This window comes from Ictidomys tridecemlineatus, chromosome 4 (assembly GCF_052094955.1).
Source record: "Ictidomys tridecemlineatus isolate mIctTri1 chromosome 4, mIctTri1.hap1, whole genome shotgun sequence".
NCBI lineage: Eukaryota > Metazoa > Chordata > Mammalia > Rodentia > Sciuridae > Ictidomys > Ictidomys tridecemlineatus.
In genome coordinates, this window is record NC_135480.1 from 110,376,482 (window position 1) to 110,402,409 (window position 25,928).

Consider the following 25,928-nt stretch of genomic DNA (forward strand, 5'->3'; position numbering starts at 1 on the left):
TCCAGCTTTGTTAACACCTAGACACCAGTCCTATGAGACCCCATGCAGACTTCCATGCTTCAGAACTATAAGATAAAACACATATTGTTTTAAGTCAGTAAGTTTGTGGTAATTTGTTATAGCAGCAAGTAACAGAAATATAACCTAGTCCCTACATAGTCTTTCTCTGCTGGGGTTCCTTTTTGAAGCAGGGACCCCTGGTACTCAATATTATTTTTTCACTTCTCCTGAGGATCATATATAATTAGTGCCATTTAGATGCACAGGAAATAACCTCATTCATTACATAACCATGGAAACCTTTCAGGTCATTAGGAGTTAATTCCCCTGACAAACCCCACTGAGAAAGGTTGCAAGGCTTCACCTTTCTCTTAAGGCCTTGCTCCCATGGAAAGCCACATGGTATCTTGCCTTGAAAAGAGAATAAGGATGCTGAGCAGATCTATTCTGACCTTGCGCACTAGCTCAACACATCTGGGAACACAGAACCAGAGGATGGTAAACACCTTGGCTCTGAAAAGTGCTCTTCACAGTGTTTCAAAGCACTCCCCAAGAAGTATTCTCTCAGGAGATCCGCAACAACTTGATGAGGCAAGTAAAAGAGAAAACATGTTTCCGTTTACGTATGAGGGCTATGGCTAGAGCCATGCACCAGGCCGCCTGTGTCACGTGTTTGGAGTTGTGGTGGCTGTTCTGGACCCTCATCAAGTTCTTCCTCAAGTGACAGGGTGACACTTCAAGGCAGGTGCAAGTGAGAGGGACCATGGCCCACCAGGCCATTCTCACTTGGTACTGCCATTAAGTCCTTACTACAGTGAAACTATTATGTTTTTATGACTCATATACAAGGCAGCATCGGTCAAGAATGGGTTTCCCCAGCCTCTGTGCAGAGACCACTGTGCATCAGACATCATTATAGAACCAAGAACCTTGCCCAAGCACCAGGAATGAGTTGCTGTCCTACCTCTCAGCAAAGCACTCAGCTGGAAACATCCAGGAAACTCTGCTCAAGCACCTTCAAGTGAGCACTCCTGCCTGGAGCAGGAACCCAGGAAGAGGACCTGGAGGAGGGGGGTCAGAGGGATCACATATCTTGGATCTGGTACCCCTGGGTTTTCTCATTAACTGTCACACTTACTACCTGTGTGACTTTAGAGATGCCAGTTAATATAACTTGGTCATTTTCCCTATTTTTAAAGCAAGGGTGCAAGTCGATTTTGGGAGGAAGATCCTAGTAAATGTGAAAGCGTTCTGGAAACTGTAAAGGACTACATAAATGCAAGGAGAAATTAAATTATTATCACCTTTTCCCCAAGGAGTGCTTAGTGCTCACAGGTACTCCTGGTGTAAAAGGCAATAATAATGATAAATAGAGCAGAGTCTCTGATAAAGCTCTTCTACGGGTTGGCAAGTAAAACACCGGGACAGAAAGGAAGAAGTTATCCTGAATCAGTGACACATAATGATATTCCTGCCCTGCTTAAGAAATACTGGGTCAGTGTCCACTGTGTACCCAAGTTCATGAAAGACGCTGCCTAAGAAGATCAAGGGGACATAGCCCTGGCCGCCCAGAGAAGGCAAACAGGAAACAAGTCACTTCGACATAGCTTCAATATATTCTAGCAAGAATCCCAAGGGGGTTTCACAGAGGGCTGTGAGAGGAGGAGGAGAGACACTTCCATGAGCTTAAGGAGAGGGAGGTGAAGGAAACTTCCACCTGGAGGCAGAAAGAACTGGGTCCCTGGGGCAAGAGAGTTAGTTGGACCAATATGGAGAGAGGGCCCAGTCATTCCAGAGGGGAAGAAGGACAGAAGGCATGAGGGGGTTGAGGACTTTAATCACTCAGTGTGGCTAGAGTGGAGGGGGCATAAGATGGTCGAGTGGGGAAGGTGTTTGGTGCTGTCAAAGAGACCTCCAGTAGAGACCTCTGTGCCTCCACGTCCCGCACATCTGGCGGTGCCATGGCTGAGCTGCTGAACTATCCCATTGATGAATGGAAACTTTGAAACTTTCTTGAATAGAAGGAGTGTCCTTTCATGGTCCCTGTCTGGAGTCGAGAGAGGTCAAGTCATGACCCCAGTCATCTTGAGACCCTACTGTGTGTCTCTCACAAAAGTCAGCTCACTTTTCTCTCTGTCCACCTGTGTCTCCTCCCTAGCAACACAACCCACCACAAGTGCCTTCCTACCTTCCCTACACCCCTCAGACATCTGGAACGTGCACTGGGAAGGCACAGGGGTCACTGTGGGTTGTCAATGTGCTTTCCATCACTATAACCTGAGAAAATCAACTTATAAAGGGAAAAGGTGCAAAGGTGCATTTCAGATCATGGTTGTGGAGATTTTGACCCACGGTTGGGTGGACCAATTGCTTTTGAGACTGGGGTGAGGCCACACATCATGATGGGGAGTGCATGACAGAGCCAAACTGCTCATCTTGTGACCAGGGAGGGAAAGAGAGTGAGGAAGGGGCCATGGCTCCACAATCCCCCTCAAGGGCACACTCCTAATGACATAAAGACTCCCATTGATCTCCCCCCACCGCCACCGAAACAAATAGTGAGAGGACACTACTCTTCACTTCTGAAAGGGCTCACCACCTCCTAATAGTGCCACCTTGGGGACCAGAATTTAACACCTGAACTGTAGAGGGGCACTTAAGGTCCCAATTACAGTCTGAGGGTAGGGGTGCCTTTAAGTCTGCTGCTGGCTTCCCTCTCCCTCTTCTTGGTGGATGTATTCATCACCTTGTGCATTTGGTTTCCCTTTGGTGATTAGAAAGAGCCCTAGAGGCCTAGTGATGAGAACATCTTGTTTTATGAATTGAAAAAGAAAATGATGGTAAGCAGCTAGAAGATCCCAGTTCACAATGAAGTGATTATCAATGTCTATGGTTGTATTGACCTTGAAGATTAAAAAAAAGAAACAGAACAATAATTCCCAGGGTGCTCTAGGATAGACATTCAGAACCACTTCACTGTACAATGCAGAAAAGCTATCCTTTGTGAACATGAGCACCTCTGATGTGCCATGTCAACTTCCCAATCATTCTAAAGAGCAGGTGGAAGGAAATCTCTGACCATGCAGAGCTGCATTCTTCCCTGTCAACAGAGATCCTCACGCTGCTCTCTGGGTTCCACTGAGGTGGGACAGGGCCACAAGTCACTGAAAGGAAGGGCTCTTGGCTTCTTCCCAGTTGTGAGGAAGGCAACCATCAGTGACAGATTGGCAAAAACCATCATGTGCCAAATCCTCTATTCTTGATCTTATCCAACCTTTGGTTTCCTGTATCAAGATGGAGCTTGAGCCCTGATTTCATTCTCATTGTTGGTGCGAGTCATCCCAAACAATGTAACACGAAAACCATGAGGGACAGCTCCTGGGAGTCACCTCCCGTTACCTGGTTGGAAAGTCCTCTCAGACCCTGTAGGCTTCATGTCAGCAGAGTTCACGGGATGAAGGGGAAAGGGGCAGCAACGAGGCCCATGTGAGAGAGAGCAGCACTCTCAAAGTTCAGCGTGCCTCAAAATCAGCTGGAAGTTTGTTAAAATGCACAGGTTTCTGGGATGAGTCCCAGAGTCTCCGTGTCGCAGCAGGTCTGGGCTGGGACCGAAGAAAACAGACTTCTAACAGCTTCCTGTGTGATGTTGGTGCTGCTGAACTGGGTGACCTACAGATTAAACCTGGAGGACTACTGTTCTTGAGGATCCAAGAACCATAGTAAGGCCCCAACCTTTCCTTGATATGCCAGTTTTACCTGTCAAGAACACACAAATGAAGTCCACACTTACAAGTAGGGAGATATATTGATGCCCTAAGATTCTTTCCCCACAGTAATGAGTAGATTTTTATATTATGTCTAAAATTAACAACATAAGAAGACTAAGACAATTAAACTAAGAAAGTTTATGGGGTGTGTGTGTGTTTCTGTGTGTGTGTGTGTGTGTGTGTGTGTGTGTGTGTGTGTTCAGTGATATGAGAAACACAGGTTTCTTATTATTTTAGCAGAATAAAAGGGGAGGATAGTAATACATTTTTAGATGGTATTTCTTGATTCTGACCAGCTTCAGCATTCAGTTATTTTTGCCTATAAAGCATGAATTTCTATCTGCCTTAGTTGGATAAAGAGAAAACCCAAAGCAAAGCTTGTGCCTGGAGAAAAGGGTATCCATATGGATTTGGAGCCCTGGCACGAGCTGACAGTACACCATTGCCATTATGTGTGGGGTCCACAAAAGGGCTCAGGTTGTGGAGTAAAAGGAAGAAATTTGATGTCTTCCACGCCAAGATCTGCCTTGCATTCTTCCTCTGTATTTCTCTGATTCCATCAAAAGGGGCTTTTAAGATTTCAAAGAACTTTCATGTTTTGCTAGCTTATCATAAGTGTCTATCTTAAGCAAATACTGTGATTTCAAGCATGGCCTAGGCAGATATGTGCCATCTTCTGAAATGATTTCTGACACAAGGTAAGTCATACCTGCCGAAGCCAAAGTGAGGAGAATCACAGGCTGAACGATATGCAGGCTCTCCTGAATCCCAGGAGTCTTTTTTATTCCTTTCTAACGACCATTATTAATCATTTCAAAACCATGGACTATCCTGACATTTTTACTATTCTAGACTGAAGAAAAAGGGGGGTTTTGAGGTTCTTGAAAGACTTTTTATGTAAAATAGCTTCAGTCTTACAACACACAGCTACCATGAAACTACCCTCTCCCTAAACAGAATGGTGTTTAATTTAAAAAAAAAAATCCACTGAAGGGCAGTGAAGTAGAAATGGATTTTTTTGTTTGTTTTAAAAAAAAATTAGGTTTTGGCTTTCAAAATATTCAGTTAAACTGGAGCTGGGTGTGGTAGTAAAGAGTAGTCACTAGCCACGCAGGAAATATCAAATTCTTATTTGGCCTTTTGCATTGGAGTGGGGTGGGGATGTGTGTCTCCCATTTTTACCAGCTCTTCTTCACAACACCTACAAGCTATGGAGGAGAAACTCAGACCAGGCCAGAGGGCTTCTGTGGCTCACTGAGTCACACAACTGCCAAGGTACCATTGTGACTAGAATTCTTCACAAAGGGACTCGAAGCAAGAGCTCTGGGATCTGAACACACATGCTTGATGGGTGATTTTGTCACTTACCAGTTTTGTGACCTTTTGGCAAGGAATGGAAACTAAACCTCAGTAGTTTTCATGGCAAATGGGTATAACGATATCTGCTTTATTTGGTTTCTAAAAAGAGTAAGAGAATGCACACAAAGCTCAGCAGGGGACACATTCATAGGTAGCCCTCAGTGACATCTCCACACAGCTAGTCCCAATTCAGCAATCACAGGCTTCAGAGTTGAGAAACAAACACGAACAACCCAGAGTTTTGAGGCCAGCGCAGGTTATGATTTTTTTTTTCTCAACACTCCCCTGCATCCCTAATTCAGAATGCCGTTAAAGGATCCCAAAGCACTATGTGAAGTCTCATGTGTGAAGGAGAAAGGAGAGTAGGCAGCTAAGTCAAGGGGCCAGGAGCACAGCAGATCAAGGTCAAAGACCTCGTTGGTACAGCATCATTTAATTCAAGAAGGAACTCAGTTCCCATTCTTTTCATCAAGTTCCCAAACTATGCAGCTCTACAATTCCTCTCTGACCCACATAGCATCAAATCTGCAGTTTGTAATAAGGTTTTGCAAACCTTATGAAAAAGTTTTCTTCTCTGACATGAGATGCTCAGAGGTCCCTTGGCACTTGCCAGTAGAACTATCAGTGAAATGAAGAGAGCAATCCTTCCTTCCTCTCAAGTTGATCTCCCCCCACCGCCACCAAAACAAATAGCGAGAGGACAAATCAGGCAGACAGCAGCTCACCTTGCTTCAAAGAAAGCAGCATGGTCCGCTCATGGTGTCAGGTGAAGGGTGCTTCTTGGGTCTAGGCAAACCTCACAGAACAACCCACTGGCCACCCAACTACAGAAAGGTCAGATGACGTCTGATGACTGCAGGCAAGATAAGTGACCAGTGCTAGCAACTCAGGCCACGTAGACCAGGCAAGGGAATGGACCACTCCAATGGTGACCTCATCCTTCCCTCATTCAATCTCCATGGCTTTAGTTGATGCTGTGTATGGGTCAACTCTGGGGTCTAAGATACATCTCAATTGTAATTCCTAAAAGGTTAAAAAAAATGTCTAACTGCCATGTCCTTAAAGATTAAGGGAAGCACAGTGGCAAGGAGTTCTTGAGACCTAGGACTCTTCCACTATCCCTCCGGCAGAATACAAGACAATAGCTCCCTGCACCTGCCACCAGGATCTGGTTACCTTACCTTATGTGGAAGGATGCACTTTTAAACGGCTGTGTTTCATGGAGATTTTTTCCTAATGGTGCCATTAGAAAGAGTGATTCTGTCCAGAGGTGAGAACAGAGTAGCACATCAACAGCCTGCTTGAGAGATCAGGAACCATGAAGCCCCATTGAGGTTCTTTTGCTTTTTCAGGATGTGAGGGACATGGCAACAGCAGCAGTACTGGCTCCCAGATGGTGAAGAGGGCAGACACCAGGGAGAGGGGCAGTGGGTGCAGGTGTGGGGGCTTCTGGCTGTGGAGAGGTGGGGCTCCTGGCTGCCAGCCCCATCCTGGGGAGGATGATACTCAGCACACACAGGAGAAACATCACCCTTCACGGCAGGGAAACCGACACAGTGAGCTGAAGTTTCTCACTCACTCCCTTTATTTGTAGCTTTCTCAAGCCCCTTTGATCATTTTTAATTGTACACACCTAGCTCTTGCCATTCTTTATAGGGATTCCCCTTAACACTTGGCCCTCACCCCCAAGCAGAATCAAGAGGGAGGAACCTAGCCTTCCAGGAGAGCTGCTGCCATCTGAAACAGCCCCTTCACCACACAGACGCAGATAACAAGAGCCCATCCATGTCTCCCCTGGGTCCACACCCCCTGCCTCCTCCAGGCTTCTCCTGTCTCAGTTCCTGGCAGCCCTGCTCCACATAAATACTATTGGGCCTCCCCTGGCAGCCAGCTCTGGGCTCACTCCTGGGTGTTGCAAGCGCTGCTGCTGCCACCATCAGGCTGACTTGGGAACTGCAGTCTTCACAGGGCATCTGATTCCCAAACATTTCCCAGTCACAAGAAAAAAGCTGGTCCTTTCCCCTGCAGTTGTCCTTCACACAGGTGCAGTATCCTTTGAAAGAAAAGCTTTCAGGAGCCAGGTTCCTGAACAAATGCAACTCCCTGTGAATGTGTAGTGGACCACATTGTCCACAAATGATGCACAGACAAGTGCAGGTCCCAGAATATGGGAACAAAGCCACTAGATTAATTGGCACTTTCTCTTTCTTAGCCACCAGGGCAATGAGGCAGAAAAGGATGGAATTCTGTTCTTGAACAGCACCCGGATGCATGCTCTAATGTTCTGTCCCCTGAACGCCTGCACAATGAGCCAACTGGGCCCCGATGTGACTTCGAAGCTGTACATAGCTTCCAGCATTGCCAAGGGTGACAGGTGGACTGTCACGCTGCACCAGAATGGAGTCACCTGTGACATTTGCAGGTGACTGACAGAAATGGGCACTGACATGCATTAAAGAACAGAAGGGCGCAATGGTTTCTTACTGAAGCCCAGGAGTAGGTTGCTTGCCAGAGGATGTTTCTCTTGGCAGTGTCCCTGGTGACCTGATGGGCATTCAAGGCTTTCTGCAGAGAGGAACAACTTCCTACAGGGAAAGGCTGAACTTTAAATAGTTGGGTTCTTTGCTCTGCCACTGGCTGGGGCCCTCTCAACATCTCTGCTGATAATACATGTTCTCTTTTCCTCTCTTTCTTTCATTATCCCTCACACTTTTTTCCAATATCTCAACATTTATTCATACCATTCTATGTGTCCAGTAGTGTGCTAGGCTCTGGCCATAATAAATGACAGATATTTTAATCAATCAATTAGGAGAAGAAAAGTCCCTTGCTTCCTTCCTACCTTTTTGTGCATGTGGGGTGTGGGGTAGAGAGGAGGTACAAAAAGAGCTACCCAAGAACCATTTTCTTGGTTACTTATCATCCCAAAAAGCTGGCCTTTCACTTCCCTACAAAGAATTACAGATGAAACCAGATGCCATAATTATGAACTCAGAGACTGAAATTAAAAAACAGAGCTACCATGCTGGGTTACTGTTTGAAAGTTAGCTCTGGGATTCAGCTCCCCAATCTTCATAGGGAATCCCTAAAATACTCTTATGTGCCTGGACACTGAAGATTACCACAGATTATAAGAATATGGCTTGTCTTAGGCCACAGCCTAGCATTCTCTTGTGTACTGTTAGTATGGATGGTTTGGAGCAGCATGAGTTACCAGTACCCTGAGAAGCATCAAGGCACATGCCAAAGTGAAACAGATTGGAAGGACTTTGGTTAAGCAAGGTAACTTTTAGGGGTGTGATAGCATCATGCTTGCATCTCCCTGCTATTACAGTGACAAAATAAAATATTTGCTTGTGGAAATTTCACTCTGCAACTTGTGAAGCATTTTACAAATGTTAATTATCATCATAGTCATCATGATGAAAACACAATTGTTACCACTGCCACCACGAACAACCAAAGACATTTGCCAGGAACCTACAAGAAAATGTGCTGGCAAAGAGTTCCAAGACCTTCTAGGAATGTGTTATCCAAAATAAATATGTTGTTGCTAAGAGATAACACTCAGGGAATTGCACAACTGGAGAGTCTGGATGTCCTCTGGCCCACCTCAACCTACTTCTCAGGCATTGACTTACATTTCTGATGACCCAAATCTACTCTTAGAACACGTTCAGCAATGGGAGATTGCTCAATGGGCCAGCTTTAGACGTGAGTTTTAGATATCTAGACTTTGAAATGTCACTGGGGTTTTTGTTTCCCCATTGAGTTTGTCCTGCCGCCCCCACCCCCCCACAATTGATGAAGAAAATAGGCCACAGCTCAGAACACACAGGTTAGATCTGCTGACACTGTCTCCCCTTGAATGAAAGGTTACTTGGCACCGGAGACTTGTAAAGCATTTCTAACATCTTCTGCATAGAATCATTTAACTTGTAACTTTGCTTTCCCCAAAGCCACTACAGCTTAGTTTTCTCTGGAGAACAAGAAAGACATCATCAGCAAAATGTCCCTAGGTATTTTCTTGCTTTCCTCTTTGCTGTCCTTGTCTCCCTTTCTGTTTTACCACTTATCCTCAGGCTGCTCCATCTCTGTAGCCTTCCAGGGGCCCCGGAAACAAATCCCATTTCTGCATGCTCTCCCCTCTCCTATGCTCTAGTTTGTTCTCAGAAATCCCTGCTTCCCTGTGCTCTGCATCCAAGTCCACATTCTTTATCTAAGGGACCACTCCAACATTCATCTACCTATTCTCTTTCACTGCTTCCCCTCTGGAGTGCAGAGCAACAGTGAAGGTCAGTTCCCTATTATTATTCTCTTACTCACTTCTCCGTCCCTTTATATACATGTGATGGAGGAAGATATGCTAGAAAAGATAAGTATATTTCCAATCAATTCTACATTTTTTTCAGCCTATGTGAAACAGAAAATATTAAGAAGAATAACTAACATGCACATACCCAAACCCCATGACACTGAGAAAAACACAATCCCCTGAGTTACTAGTAATATTTTTTTAAAGTATTGACTTAATTCTGTCAACCCATCCTCAAAAGATGTATCATGGTATTCACGATCATTCGTAAGCTGACCCTACCCTTCCCAAGTTTCCTCTCCGCCTCCTTAACACACCAACACTCCAGCCACCCACAGTTTCCACTGCTTCTGAGCAACTCACACTCCCTTCTGCCTTCTTGAGTTTGCATTCACTCTCAGGTAAAGCCTGGGACACTACTTTCATGCATCATCTGGAGAAATCCTAGGCATCCCTTAAAACCAAGTGTCAATGTCACCTCCGCTGTGCAGCCTTTCTGATGCTCTGGGCTGTTCCAGCTGTTACTAGGGCACTGTGACACCTCAGAGCCCATCACATTGTAACCTTAGTTGAAGTATCAAGTCTCTCAGCATCAGATTTCAAATTTCTGACTTGCAGGCAGAAGTTGGAAAGAGTCCGAAATTGCAACCACCATCCAGTGCATGCAGGCCCAGGGAATCATGCGAGCATGTCAGCTCTATGTGAGCACATCTTTTCTCACACTGGCATGCATGTGAGCCTGAGAGTTTTAGTTTCAATGATCCAAAGACCAGCCTCAGGTAAATCTGATTGGTTTTGCCTTATTTAAGGACACAGAGAAATAAGGAGATGAGGGTGAGTATATTCTTCCCATTTGAGGGACCTTGTTGACTTACTCTCGGTCCTGAAGATATCACTGCGCTTTAACAGCAAGTGGTGTGTGCATGTGTGTGTGTATGCAGTGGGGATAAGGAGGGTGTGGAAAGGCTTCTAGGCTGCCATAAGAACCTCCCTAGACGACGCAGGCGGTGTGTCTGTGTTGAGACACTTGCTTGGCGGTTGTTCCCGGGAAGGAGATGAATGATTGTCCACTTCCCACACCCCACAGCCCATCGGGGGCTGCAACAGAAGAACTCTGCAAGAAGCAGGATACACCCATGCTGGCCACTATTTCCAAGGACTTTGCTTGTTACCAAGTGTACCCAGGGAAAGCTGACATTTATTTAATCCTCATAGTGGTGTTGACTGTGTACTCACTGAAACACTGTATGCTTATGGAAGACATTTGTTTCCAAGCAGCTTATGCTAAATTGCAGTGATATAAAGGAAACACTTATCTAATATTGACATTTACTGACTTCCATAAGTATGTAGCCAGAATACTCATTTTTACCATTAGGAGAAGAAGAAGGGGTGGGGGGAAGCCTAGTGTTTGATACTTAGATCCATCAGTGAGTTAAAAGCAGAAAATGGATAAAATTTGACATTAAATGAATCAGAGGTACAGCAAAGGCCCACGGTCTCCCTGAGATCCTTAACTCAATGGCACACAGTGGGTGTTAGACAGGGTGGAGGTTGAAGCCCTCTCCTGCATAATAATAAAGCAGGGCAGAACATTCTTTGCTTGCCTGGGTGAGGATATTCAATGATCTAGAAGGTATCTATATTCTCACTTGACATGCACATCTAACTGGGTAAATTCTGGCTTTCCCCTGGGAGAACAAAATGACACCTGATGACAAATGGAACAGCACTGTGTCTCAATGCAGACGATTCTTGCCTCTTTTCCCTAACTGGAAATAAAGTCCCACTCTGCTTGAAACACAGGGAGAAGCTATGACAATGAGGGCACAGAATCCTGGCTGACTGTGTTCCTCACACCTTTGTGGCTAACAGTGATAGGATGTGACACCCCAGGGAACGGACAGCTCTCAGAGTGGCAGCTCTGGCTGAATACTGCTCCTGCTTCATGAATTCTGGGGTGTCCACTGGCTTTGAGGGAAAACTGGGGCTCCAATTGCTTAGCTGCAAGAACCACAATAAAAGTCAGGATCCCATGGGTGGTGACAGTCCAAGTGTGGGTTCCAGCATGCTCACATCTACCTGTCTCCTGTTCTGCTAGAATATCCTTGTTCCCAGGCTGAGGATGCATTCAGTTCGGGGCCTCTCAGTTGCTTGAATGACCCCTATAAAAATGCTTGCCCTGTTTTTATTCACATGAAAGTCATTTTGACGTCTGACAAGAATAAAGACTCAGTAGTTGAAAAATAACGTCTATACCCATCTCCCCCACAATCCCATCTGCATCAAGACCCTAAAACAAGGGCTCTGGACCCTTCTCCCCACTCCTCTATCACAGGCAATTTTCTTTTCCTCATTCATGTTTCCAAAACAGTTTATCTTTTTATCTCCTTGGAAGAAAAGTACTCTGCAAATCAAAGGTATCATTAGTATTGTTATTATTTCTCTATTGAAATCTCTTGAATTCACTCTGGATTATTCATGTGCTTTTTTTGGGTCTGCAATATAATACCGCCTAAGTCACCCCCACTGGGTTGAACAAAAAAGAAAAATTGTATCTTCAGGCCTAATCCCCTGCTCCACCCGTCTCCTGCTGGCCCTGGCTTGTACCAACACAGGCACACACCAGCGGGGCTGATCCTTGGTACCATGCCTAGCTCACTGCTGCCATGTTCCAAGCCAGATCCTCCTTCGTACACCCAAGGGGGGCCATGGTATCCACTCTGAGCAATGGGAAGGCGTTGACCACGCCCACACCCTCTGATCCCCCTGGGGAGTTTCTTTTCCATCCTCAATAGGTCTGGTGACAACAGAGTGCTCCCTGTTGGGCAGCAGACACTGTGACTGCCCCCACACCCAACAAACAGCATGTTCTGGTTCTCCACCCGGAAGATTTGTTAAAGAAGTGTTCCCACACCCTTGGCAGTTGCGTGCTGACCTTCCAGGATAAAGGAAGTGCTTCTTCCTCCCCGAGACAAGATGTCATAGCGCTTGGGGTGCCAGTGCCAGTGGTGGGGAAAATCACACTGATCCCTTGCCTCATCCTTTGTTATTTGGCATTTCTGGGTAGGTTAAGTGCTTCCAAGGTTGCTGCTCATTCCAAGTTTCCTGTTCTGATCCTTTCCTCCCGATCCTCCTCCCCTCCCTTTCATCTTCTGGGCCGTCTCTGATGCGCTTTTGCTGTCTTCTGATGCTCTGTCCCCTTCTTTTCTCTCCCCAAGGGAGCTCCTGGCAAGTTAAAGCTTCTTGCAGTGTCTTCTCCTTCCATGCTTCTTGTCACCCAGTGGCTCCCCTCACCCTGGCTGGTTCTCTTCACCCACTCTGACTTACCCTTTTGTCTACTCGATGATCTTTTATTCTCTTGGAGATTCAGGATGCCCTAAACCTCTGCCATCCTGACTTCCCTTTTGATGTTTCCTGCCAATTGAGAGAGCAAGTGGGCTGCTTAGAGTTTTCCCAACAGGGATATGGTGTCCCAAATTAATTCTCAGCTCAGATATGCCATTAACAGGCAAATGCAAGTTTTTACTTTCACCATCAGATGTTTAGAGTAGCAAGGTGCATGTGGAAAGCCAATCAGACATCTGGGTTCAGCAGAAATAGAACTTTCTAAACCTCAAAGTCACTGGGCAGGACAGGAGGCTCTGGCAATGCCAGAAAAATCTGTCAGAGACTGGGGAAATAATGGTTCTTAGAGTGACTGAAGTAAAGTCTACCAAGTCTGCACCACTGCGCATCCCCCAAACTATCTTAGAACTTGTGATGTGATGGAAGCAGGGAGCCATCAGTCCTACTGAGGCATTATTTTTCCAAATCTACCTAGATGTGCATGCACAGGCTGGTTGGGATGATGCTTGAAGATTAAGGAGGACATAGATGAAAATAGTTGGGAGCGAGCTGAAATGATAAGGGGAAAAAAATATAGCAAGTTCTAAGTTTATGGATGACAAGAGAATCGATTCTTCTTCACCCAGGGGCAGAACATGCCGTTTCTCCACAGGAGGCAAATTGTGCTGTGACATTATCCCTCTCTGTACAAAGCACGACCATTCTGACAGCTGAGGGAAGAGGCATCCCCAGCAAGAGAGAAACCCACAAACAGCACACACTGGCAGCTCTCCATTTTCTTGTTGGGAGCCAAACTCAGGGACATTGGCAGGGGCCGGAATGGAGGAATGTAATTTAGCCTTTCTACAGCCACTTTAAGAAAGATAAAGAAAGAATCGTATCTACATGAAAAACTCAAACTTTAAAAGAGCAAAGATGCAGCATACTAGTGACATTAATTATACATTAATTTCTGCTCCCTCTCTAAAGGGAGGAATGGAAGAAAGTAAAGGTGAATAAATATATTCAACAAATTAGGAGGGAAAGGATGGTTGAAATAAACTTTAAAAATTCACTTGCACTTTTGTCTTAAAGTCTTCAGAGCATTGTTGGAACTCTTGCTTTGCTTAGGAATGAAGACCTTGGGAGCAGAGGTCTTGGACTATGTTCCCAGAAACTCCAAAATGACTTGCAGGATTCCACTGTGAGAGGTGTTGGGCAGCAGATGGCCATATCACCAGAGTGCCAGATAAGGCCCTAAATATAACCCTGGACGCTTGTTCTCTCTGAGTGGAGAGGGACATCCTGAGTCTCTGCATATTTCCTTGCAAATGCATCCGTACGGGAACAGCGTGGAGGCAGGCAAGTGATTTTGTGTGCATGTATGAAGTAGGGGTGGTCAGGTGGGGTTGCACCCTCATTCCTCAGTCAGGGAGATAATAGTGGGGACTATCTATATTCACTTGGGCTAGTCTTCTTGTGGATATACCCTTTCCCATAACTGGATGAATGTAGGGTACTCTGTGGGTGGGGTACCCTATATGAGTTATGCAAAGAGGGTCACAGAATCCTTTGAAGAATTCACAGTATTCCAAACAACATCCATGTTTTTCAAAATGTCCGTGGATCAAATCAAAGGTATCCCCAACATACCAATGAAGTCCATCAAACATCTTTTCTCATTACCCTTAATTGCTATTAGTCAGATGTTCTCCATTCAAGATCCCTAAAGTGTTCAGTGAGTGAGGCCATTCTGACTGGCTATGTCCATTTTAATCTCTGAATCTTTCTTGAGACCTGTTTTAGTTTCTTGTGTATCTACCACTTGGAGGGATGGGTAGTGCTAGCCAAGCTCAGAACACTCAGGAATAAAAGGCATTTTGAACTGTATGATGCTGTGGTTTCTTCCCAGTTTCCTCAGGGCTAAGGGTAGATGAAGTAGAGCATTACACCTCTATAGGTAAATATTTAAAGGTTCATCATATGAGGCAGTCAAGGAATAGCTTGGTATTGAGAAAGGAGGAAGCAAAGTAGAGGATGCACACTGTAATGATTCAGACAGGAAGAGAGGCATTTAAACACCTATAGGCTTCTTATGCCAATCTAGAGAATAGCAGATCAAGCCTCTAAAAATACAAAAGACTGGTTAAAATTTGCACTAGTCCCATGCAAATGTGTGTATGAGGCAGAGGTGAGGGGAATGGTTGGAAGATTCCCTCTTCCTCTCAGGGATTCAAATGCAACTTCCTGAGTGAACTGGTAAGAGTCAGAGAAGAATGGAAGTCAGGGTGCATATATGTGTGTGTGCGCGTGTGTATGTGCACGCACCCATAAGCAAGCACATGCACTTCCAAGGAAGAGGGTAATCTCACAAAATGGTAAAATAACTGAATCTGTTTCTGTAACACTGTTCTGGGATAGTTCTTATTCATTCAGCCTGAAAACTCTGGAGAAGGCAATTTATCTTCCTGCTGCTGTAGGGAGTCCTGGTGAGATGCATACAACCATATGAATACATGAGTGTGTGTGTGTGTACACATTATAATTATGCACGAAAATGGGTCTATACATACTCTCGTGGGGGGGGTGTGGTTCAAGTTTAATCAGTAAGGTCAATAGCAAAGTTTGAACTGCACAGATAAGGAGCAAATCTGCAGGGACCACAAGGACAGTAAAAAAGCGGAGAACGGAGGCAGGTTTTTGCTTATATTTTGCTTCTTCCTGAGAGAGGAAGCAACGAATGCATGCTGTTTGCTTGCAGAAGCAGTCACCCATGGTGATGCTCTGCTTTCTCAAAAACTTTTACCCTTCATTTAATCAACAGATGGACGTGCTCTGTTGTGGATTTTTCTGAGAGTCCTGTCCCTGTAAGAGCTGTGCTGGCTGGCACAAATGCTGCCTCAGATGGCAGAGGCGGCACTGGCATTCCAAAAGAGTGGGAAGGAACCCATTTACTTGTCCCCTTCAAACTCAATTCCACAGGTGACTTTTGATGCCAATAGCTAAGTAAGCACTCACAATCCCTCTCAGGAATTTCTCTCTTCTCCCTTTACCACCCTCAGCCCCATGGCTCCTAGTGGCAGGGAGCCCAGGGGCGGCAAAGTTCTTTCCCGAGAGTCCACCAGCTTCTCTGCCCCTGCCAAGCTGCAGAAAGCAAACAATCAGCACCAGGGGTGAAATTCCATTTTATGCCCTGAATCCAGGGCTGTGTAGGATTTAGAATTCAGTCTTATTTAGGAAACTCGACATTCAATGAAACTCTTTACAAGCTTTCCCCAGCCACTGCATATTACCCCCACAGTACATTCTGTAATTGCAACCCCTTCTACAACCCTTGCAAACTGCACACGTTGGCTTTTGAATACACTCATGCAAGATAGACCTTTTTGGAACTGAAATATCCATTTAAGAAAGGCTTCCTTTTCTGCCCCTCTCTTTCCCCAACCTGGGTGTGGAGAGAAGGCGCCCTGAAGTTCCAAAAGGCATGGCCACATACATACTACCCAATTAACACACCAGGAGAATAAAGAACTCATTTGGATCGGAGAGTTTGAGTTGGATGTTGACAAGTGAGAGCAGAAAGTCGCTCCCCCACCATCACCCTCTCAGTCCCTTCCTTCCAAAGGAAAATAAACAGTACCATTCTGTTGCGTTTGCAAAGGCAAAAAGGCAACTCCAGAGCATCTCGGTCCGGCACCGAGGGAACCATCAATCAGTGCGAGTTTCCGAGGTCTGCCCACATTCCTACCCTCTGCCTCCCGCGCCCTAACAACCCCGCCGACTTTGCTCCAACTCCAGCAGCGCGCCGGTCCTACCTTGACTGAAAAGGAAGAAGCAGAGGAAGAGCAAATCGAGCTGGAAAGGTTTCATTCCTCAGCACAGCAAGGGAGAGCCGGCGGGTAACTTGGGGGTGTAGTTAGTTTCTCTTCCTCGGCGGCTCGCGGTGCTCAGCCTCCAACGCCGGTCCTCTCCGATTCTTGCCGACCATCTGTCTGTCCGCCCGTCGGTCCCTTCGGGTGGTTTCGGTCTCTTTGTGTCTCCGGGTTTCTGCAGCCAGCTGAGACAAATTGCCTGTTTTTAACCGCCTCGGGAAGCCGGGATCCTCAGCAATGTCCCCACTCGGAGCAGATCCATTCTCTGGCTCTTGGCATCCCAGGCACACGGCTTCCTCCGGCGGGCTCCTCCCACAGCGAGCGAGCGAACGAGTGACGAGTGACAGAAGGGCTCCTTTCACAGAAGCTGTGGCGGGGGGAGAGGGAGGGGAAACAGGTCATAATTAAAGAGGAAATACTTGGAAAAAGGAGATCTTTGCAAAACGGAGGCTAGGGGAAAGGCTGTGTTCTTTCCTTCTTTTCCCTAAATAGGAGGATATTCAGCTTTTGTCACCATTATTGATTTTTTTTTTTTTTAAAAATCGTGAACGCGGAGCAGAGCTGTGACTTTTTGTCCACACGATGTAATGTTGTTTAAGGGAAGTGAAGTTAAAGATGACTATATGCATGCAAACGTATTAAAATCTGCATGCCTTGCCTTTGCATAAGAAACTAGAAACTGGGCTGAGAAGGAGCTTGGGAGGGGAACAGGGGCACAGGGTGGGGTGGGGGGGATCTTTCTCCAGCAAGGACTTGGCCAATGTGAGCAGTAGGAGGCTAGGGAGTTGAAGAGGATAAGCATGCTTTGCATTTTTGAGACTTTCCAACAGGGGTAGGTAATAAAACCTGAAGGTTTGGATATTAGTTTGCTTTGCATTGCTCTGAGAAAACCAAATGCTGGAATGGGAGAGAAAACAAGTAGGTTTATGACACATACCCATTTATTATTATTATCCTGGTCTGTGCATTTCCTAACAAGAACAGGAGAGTAGGCTGTCTTTGTATTTGGAGCTTCTGCACTAATGAGCACTCCGTCACTCTGAGCATCTTTTCTCCAAAAGGTGCTGTGAGTCTGATTTCGAAGGAGAGGCCAAGGTCATAGGCAACCACCTCCTAAGAACCTTCAGGTTTTTACCTGTCATGAAATTCACACTCAAATCAAACTCGATTTCCTCCAGGATATCAACATGAATTTATCTAGGTCCATTTATTTGATAGACATTTAGGCATGCCTGGAATAAGCAGGCCACAGGGGGAAATAAAATAGTAAGCACAGACCATGCCTTCAGGAGCCCATAATCTATAGAGTGCAAGCAGAGTATACACACTAGACACAAACTATAAGGATATTACAAAGCAATGTTTAAAAATATGCAGCATTATATGAAGTAGACCAAGGGGGGTAAAGAGAGATGAGAGAAAACTGAAATATGCTCTCTGGAAGTATACTATTCAACATTCAATTATAAAACAATCATTACTTTCTTCAGTCCTTGGACCTTAGGAAGGTCTTTTGGGAGCCTCTTAGCCTTTTCTCCATCAGTATCACAAATTGAGGGTCTTTACTAACTGCAAAGTACATTACGACTTGGAGTTTTCATGCTGATCTTAACTTCAAAAAATTATCCCTTGGTATTTATGAACAAGGGAAAAAAAAAAAGCATGGGCACAGGTAAAAGGGTATGTTGGTAGGAGCTGACACCTGGTAGTTGATATCCAAGATCTACCAATTAGTAAGTGTCAGCTTTGTTGACTTTTCAACTTAATAGTTTATTAAACTGTATTCCTTAGAGCCTGTTAAACATATCAAAGGGGAATTTGTAAGCAAGCTTTGGGGTGGGGGTGTGTGTGGTGGAGGTGGATGCTGAGCAGCAGAAACTAAGAGGACACAAAAGAGGCAACCCATCAGCTAAATTAACAAACAAGGTACAGAAGTAACCGTGTCAGCACAGCCTTAGCCCATTAGCTTGGTATGACAGATAATGCAATGAAACACAAGAGGCAAATCAGAAACACACAAAAGATGAATAATAATTTCAAACAACATATGACAAATAACATATTAAGACTGGAAATATGAAAATATGGCAGGTAATGGTAAATAGTAGCTTTCTACTAAATCTGTGAGGGTTTGGGGGGAATAAAGGTCTGGGAACAACTCCTAAGGCTAAATCTTACAGTGAGTACAACTAGTATCAGAATGTAGATGGTACCTGCTTGAGCAACAATTGTTGTTTTAACTAAAGATTTATCCTTTAAGCTGTTGTTTAATTTTGGTTGCTAATTCCTAAATGGCCCGGGGCCCAGATTTGCTTTAATTCAACCCCCAAGGGAAATACTGCAAACCCAGGGTCAGGAGGCTGGTGAACTGTGCAATGTCTGGTAATCAGGCACACCAACAGGCATATGCGCACCACACTCGCACATCATATCCTCTCTTGGAAAGGAGAAGAGTGGGGAGTGGGAGTCCGAGGTTGGAAGGATTTTGTTTAGCTCTCCCACTGGTCCCGAGCCTAGCCTCGTGATTCCCAAACTGGTTCCGGACCCCCCCACCCCAACAGCCACCTGGGCCTGTTCCCTTTTCCGCGCCCCCTCCGCCCCATCCCCGCAGCCTCCGGTCTCAGGCAGAAAGGGAAAAAGCTTGGATTAAGTGATGAGCTGCCCGCCTCTAAAAGGACCAGGAGGCGTTTCAACCCTGAGTGCCGGAAAACCCCCGGCAATCTTCAGTGGCCACCACGTGGGGGCAGAGAACGGGAGCGGTACCTGCAGGACCCACAGCCGGCCGGGCTCTGGCGCCAGCCCCGACGGCGGCCCCGCCATCTCCTCTCGGGCCAGCTCGTGGCCTCACCTCCTCCGGGGGCTCGGTTAACCTCCTGGCGCTGCAAGGTGGCCTGCGCGCAGTTCGCTCTCGAGGAGGGAGGGGGGAGGCGGCGAGGAGCGGACGGCTCCACCTGATGGAGAAGCGTGGAGAGTCCTTAGACCTTGAGTGCGCTGCGAGGGGAAGCAAGGAGGAAGACCACGGTCTCCGCTGGAAACCTCCGCGTATGTGGGATGGCGCGCGGGGGACCGGGTCTCTGCGTACAGTCGGTGGAGCTAACAGCCCAAAGAGACAGCCGAAAACCATCAACTTGGAAAGCCGCCCCAATTCTGATTTTCTGTGCATCCAGGCTCCAGGTCTCTGTTGAGCCCACCATGCAAGCCAGGGTCCCTCACCAGCAGGTGGCATCCTCTCCAGCGTTTCTTCTACAGGCTTGTAGCCCAGGAGGTCGACTTCATCCGTCGCCAAAACCCCTCCAGGACTTCAGTTCCAAGTGCTGTGTTCTTTGACCCGCCCCCAAGCCCCGTCTGCACCCGCTGCCTCCTGTCCCAGGGGACCAGCAGGAGTGGGATTGCGGAAAGCAGTGAGGAAGTCGGAGCCCACAGAGAATGCAGGGTGGCTCCAAATTCTGCTACTAGCTGGCCAAGAAGTTACAGAAGGGCAAGGCTGGGACAGCTTCCAAGTCCTGCTCTCCTAGCAGCAAGTGTGCCCCCACCCCCAGCCTCATGTGTCTGAGATCTGGGAAAGAGTGAAGCATGAAGTCCTGGATCCTGCTGCAGGATTGATGGGTACTGTTGTTCAGTGCCTTAAACTGTCTAACGTTCAAACTCTATGAAGACGCAGCTCATGTTCACCTTCGGTGACCTTGGGGGCTGTCAGTTCAATATCAATAACATTTACTATTCCGTTGATTTGGGCAAAGCCCTGTTTAGAGTACTTAAAGATGCGTGGGATGAATGCATAAATTCCTGTTCTTGAAAAGTTTGTTCTTTACTTGGGGAGGATACAAAGCTACAGATGTGTGTGTGTGTGTGGGGGGGGGAATATAAGGCATATTATTGGCTTTTTAATAAGACAGAAATTGCCCTAAAGGTCATCTGTCAGGACCCTTTCTTTCTAGATGGCTCCTTCTGGGTGGACTTTCCTGAGGCTTTTCAGGAAGCTGCAGGGCTCAGATGCCAGTCCAGGGCCCTGACCATTAGCCCAGTATGTCTGCTCTTTCTCTACTGCTCATGTTGGGCCTAGCTCCCTTTAACTGTCTCGAAGTATTCATGTGTACTAACACCACAGACAAGGAGAGGGAGTGGTTCTTTTGTGAGACAGGCAGAGAATTTCCTGCTTAATGCTTCTTTGCAATATTTGTTGCACAGATACATTATAAACCACATTCTCTTTTTGTTTTTTATACATCCTGCCTGTACTGGATAAAACCTTCTTGCCCAGAGATTTAACACATTTTGAACAGGCCCCTAGTGGGAATTCAGGGTAACCTGCCTCTCTAGTCCTGGGTAAGTTAATAAAGGCTTGAAGCTACATACACATCCAAAGACCAAATGGTCTTTAGAGGTCCTCTCTGGGTGGCAGCTACCTGACCTGGGCAGTCACAATCTTCCAGCCTATTTCTTTTTCATTTCTCTGAACCAAATTTCTTGCTCACATCCGTGTAGGTGGATTACAAGACCTTAACCCCTGTTCACCGTGGTTGGTCTCTCTCTATTGCCAGCGGAAAGGGCCCAAAGAACCAGGTATTCAGCTTTTTAGAAGCATCCTCCAAAGAGCAAGACGTCCACCTCACTGACTCATGCAAGACTAGGCCTGACTGAGGGGATCACAGTGAGCCTTTGGACCTGGCTCTGGCCTGGCCAAGACTGTGATATTCATTTAATGAACCTAGGCCCATCTTTCTTTATCTATAAAATGACTGTTTTGAGTCAGTGGATCTTTGCAATCTCTCTCAACCCTAAAATCCTATTATGCCTTTTCCAGAGTCCACAGCTTTCAGCACAATCAGATTTGGAAGAGCTTCTCCAATGCCATCCGTGTTACAGGCAGATTATTTTGATTGATCAGTTCCTACCTCCAAGAAAACAAGTAATGATGCTGATATTTGTATGGGCCTCTGTGCTCTTCTGGGTTCCAACTTCTCTCCAAGCTGTTTTTCATCTTCTTTCTTCTCTGGATGTCCTAAACCTTTCCCTAACTTATGCAACTTGTGTGTTTCCCTTCTCTTTTTATTTTTCTTAGCATCATACTCATATTCAACCTGGGGTCTGGGTTCCAGAATAGATTTTCTTCAATTTACATGCTCTCATAGTGTTGGATGAAAACTTCTATTAGTGGGCAGAAATGGTGAAGCCAGTGTGGCTAATTAGAAAGGGCTTCTATTAAAGGAGGTGAATATCGAGGTACTTGGTACTTTCTCCATCTTGGTGTGAATCACATTTTACTGTAATACAGTCATGTATCTTCTATAATACCCCGGCAGCTCCATGAGGACAGGAAGAGTGTCTCCCTAGTTCACCTGTGTCCCCAGATCTCACTCTGGTTGACAGAAGACCACCAACACATACTGTTGAAAAAATACCAAAGCTTTACCTAGTGCCCCATATCCCACTTCCTGTTTTCTGAATCCAATTTAACTTATTCTTCGCACTGTTATTAAACCATTGTCAAACATCTGGCATGTGCTTGCCACTGCTCTGGCTGTATTTTATGGGGATGCGTAATGAATTGAGACTATATATAGTTTGCAAAATGTGGAACACACTTTAAGATGCATGGCATTATAGAAATGAAAGATATTTTTATCTCTCAGCATCATTCTGCACAAGGATACGATTCTCTGGCAGTACTCTTTAAGAACAATACCCCTGTTTAGCCTTAACATAATCATATGTGCAGGGCACTGGGTATTCAGTTCATATGGGAGTGGCATTATCTCACTTGGGAAAGACCTAAAGAGCATACACTTTACAGGGAATAAAAGACCTGAGAAACGATGTGAAAGGAGGTAGCAGTGCCCCTGTGCCTTTTTTCATTGGTGGCCAAGTGCACAGGCCAGAACCTGCATTCAAACTTCAGGATTGGCACTGAAAACAAGCCTCAGGATCCCTCTTCAGTGTTTGGAACAGTCTACTGTCATTTTGGAAGGCACCATGTGCTCTTTTTGTGTTTATGAACAGGCTAATTCTGTGGAAAATATTGGAAGACAAATTGAAATTCCAGTTATATGACTCATTTGTAGTATTCAAAGTAAGAGAATTATATGACATTTATTTTTTCCTCTATTATTCTTTTCCATGTCCTCCCCACTGCCTCTCCCACACATTACTCCTGTGTTATAAATTAGTAAAATTTTATAGCATCCAAAGGAACAGGTGCATCTCACTTGAAGTCCCTGTAAGTATTCTTCCTTGATGACAAATTTCCCTTTCTCTTTTCTGTATATTATACAAAATATTCTTTTCATATAAAATATATATTCACCTAAATAGACGCAAAGTTATAACATATGAAGTTCTATAAATTTATATATACACAAAACATTTTACACATATACATAAAACTTTTCATTAGTAAGCTAGCAAATCTGTCTCCTACTCAAATATTCCAAACTCTTTGATCCTAGACCAGGTTTTTTAATTATGTCTGCTTGAACTCATGCATCCTCAACTCTTTGCCTGGTATCCAGGCTAATAAGGCCCCTTCCACTGTCTAGCCTAACTGTTCTGCCAGATAGATCTGTTTGAAATTCAGTTCTGTAATATCTTTCCCATACTTAAAAATGCAGATGATCTCTGTGTTAGTCTGCTTGGGCTGTCATAACAAAATACCATATACTGAGGGCTTGTATAATAGAACACTGTTTTCTCATATTTCTGGAGGCTACAAGTCCAAGATCATGGTGCCAGCACATCATGTTCTGGTGATGGTTTCCTTCCTGGACTGTAGATAGTCACTTCTCTTAAGTACTCACATGGCCTTTCCTTGGGTGTGGGACATCACTCTCTTCTAAGGCCCCCAACCCTATTGGACTTGGATCTCATCTGTAATGACCCCATTTAACCTAAATTACTTCCTAAATGCTTGGTCTCCATATTCAGTCACATAAGGCATTAGGATTTAGCATATACATTTGAGGGGGATATAGTTCAGTCCATAGCCATTCCCAAGATAGAGGGTATTCTTTTATCCTGATATAGGGGTTGGTCAAACCAACATTCCTTTCCTATATTGGCAGCTGTCTCCTTCAAAGTCCAAATTCTTAGTCTTATCAAATGACTCTACTAATTAGAAACAGCAGTCAAGTTTACTTTTCCATTTCTTTCTTATTCCATTTCTTCTTCCTAGCATATGTTCAATACTTCGCTATCTGTTTGTCTAACAAATGGGTGCCTATTTCAAGAATCAGTTAGAAAGTCCAGTTAGTCAGCTTTCTTTTACTGTAACTAATTCCTGAGATCAACTTATAAAGGAAAAAGGTTTATTTTAGCTCACAGTTTTGGAGGTTTCAGTCTGTAATCAATTGACCCTATTATTGTGCTGCCTGTGGTGAGGCAGCACACCATCACAGAAACACGGGCAGAGCAAACATAGTCGCCTCGTGTGTCAGGGAGCAAAGAGGAAGAGGCGGGTGCTCACAATTCCCTTCAAAACTATATCCCCAATGCCCTGAGATCCTCCCACGAGAACTTACTTCTCAAAGGTTCTTCCACTTCCCCATAGCACCATGGACCTGGACCAAACCTTTAACACATGAGCAAGTGGAAGACACTTATCCAAAACATAGCCAATGCCATCCAGGAGGAGTTTGCATCATTCTTCTTCCACTCAGTTTAAAATGAATAATTTACTCATCTAGGGTTTCACAGCATTCTTATAATCTCTTGTTATTTACTTGTTAATATTATAACAATTTACCTGTCTCCCATCTAATCTAGATGTGAGAGCTTCAAGGCCAAGGTCCATCTTTTTGGAATTTAAATTTGCATATCTCAGAGTTTATAAAACTCAATGCCTAGAACATAGTAATTGTTTGCTAAGTAGTATTTGAAGGAAGTAAAAAACTCCTAGTACCCTTCCTGTACCCATCTAGTCTCAAGCTCAAAAGTTTTTTTCTTCATCATCTGATGCCTTTTGACCCAACTAGATCCAGGAAACTTCATGTTGATTTTCTTGAAACAGATGCATCTGAAGAGATAGAGAGAAAGATTTCTGACTATACACTATACATTTTGAATCCAACCAGAATTGCAGGCAAATGTGGGAGGTGGTGCCATCAATCTGTATAAATCACCACCGAAGTCTAGCTCTTGCATCAAAAAAAAAAAAGTGAAAATCCCAGTTATTCATATTGTTTAACTGCACAGTCCCAAACCAGCTGAGAAGCTATCACACTCTATAACAATTATGCAGACATAGGTTCAAAGTAAATGAGGAAAACCAACATTAATTTTTCCCATGCTAGGTCCAATTTGAACTGAGTTGATGGCTCATTGTTTTTCTGGGGTCTGTGTGTCTTCATCTTTTTCAGCTGCCAAATGTCTGAGATTAGAAGTAGGCAGAAACAGAGACTCTTCCTCTTATATCTTGTTGTGTTGTGCCAGCTGAGTACAGCTCCACTTTATTTTTATTTTTTTGAGCATATAAAAATATTTTTATTTTGTTTTTGCATTACTGAGGATTGAACCTAGGGCCTTGCATATGCCAGGCAAGTGCTCTACCACTGAGCTACATCCCCAACCCTTGATCATGTAAGTGGAAAGGGTAAATATAATACAGTGGTTCTCAACATGAAACCCTCGGCCAGCAGCAGCAGTATTGCCTAAGAACTTGTTACAATGCCTCCCCCAGGCCTCTTGTATCAGAATCTCTGAGGTGTGGCCCTGCTACCTGTGTTTTATCAAACCTTCCAGGTAATTTTGATGCATGCTCGTGTTTCAGAACCACTGTTAGAACCCTGCTACATCAACACCCAACTCTCACACTATGGCTAAGACTTTCATTTATCTTCCTTGCTTCCTCCCATCTCACTGGATCATTTTGAAGCAAATTCAGATATCTTCTCTTTTATCCATAAGTATTTTCATATGTGCTAAGGGCTTTTAATAAGAACAAAATAATACTTTATAGCATACATTTGTTAAATATCTGGGCCAGGCCGTTCATCTTTGGACCCTTCATCCTCAGACAATTCATTCTTAGAATATATGCAAGAGCCTTAATAGGATAGCTTTTGATCTGAAAAGAACTCACCTAGATAGAGTCTTTTTTCTTGAGGATAAGAATTTAATATTTAGAAATGGATGAGTCTGGTCATTATGATACATATCTCAGTCAGTTTGGGCTGCTATAACAGAATGCTATAGATTGGATGCTTAAACAAGAGAAGTTTATTTCTTATAGTTCTGGAGGCTGGGAAGTCCAAAATCAAGGTCCTGGCAGATCTGGTGTCTGGTGAGGGCCCACTT

General features: G+C 44.9%; 1 protein-coding gene across 5 annotated transcripts in view; it reads right to left on the reverse strand.

The window, feature by feature from the left end:
* Nucleotides 1-19,841, reverse strand: part of Kirrel3 (kirre like nephrin family adhesion molecule 3) — a 560,323-nt gene extending 540,482 nt beyond the window's left edge. Inside the window, exons 1-2 of one of the 5 annotated variants that reach the window (XM_078047301.1) lie at nt 19,489-19,841; nt 16,584-17,007 (exon numbers count right to left, since the gene is read on the reverse strand). In XM_078047301.1, the coding sequence (XP_077903427.1) occupies nt 16,584-16,638 (55 nt within the window). In that variant the 5' untranslated portion in view covers nt 16,639-17,007; nt 19,489-19,841. Of the gene's footprint in view, nt 1-16,583; nt 17,008-19,403 lie in introns of all 5 variants that reach the window. The other 4 variants (XM_078047300.1, XM_078047302.1, XM_078047303.1 and 1 more) reach the window with 4 other exon arrangements.
* Between the last annotated feature and the right edge of the window lie 6,087 nt (nt 19,842-25,928).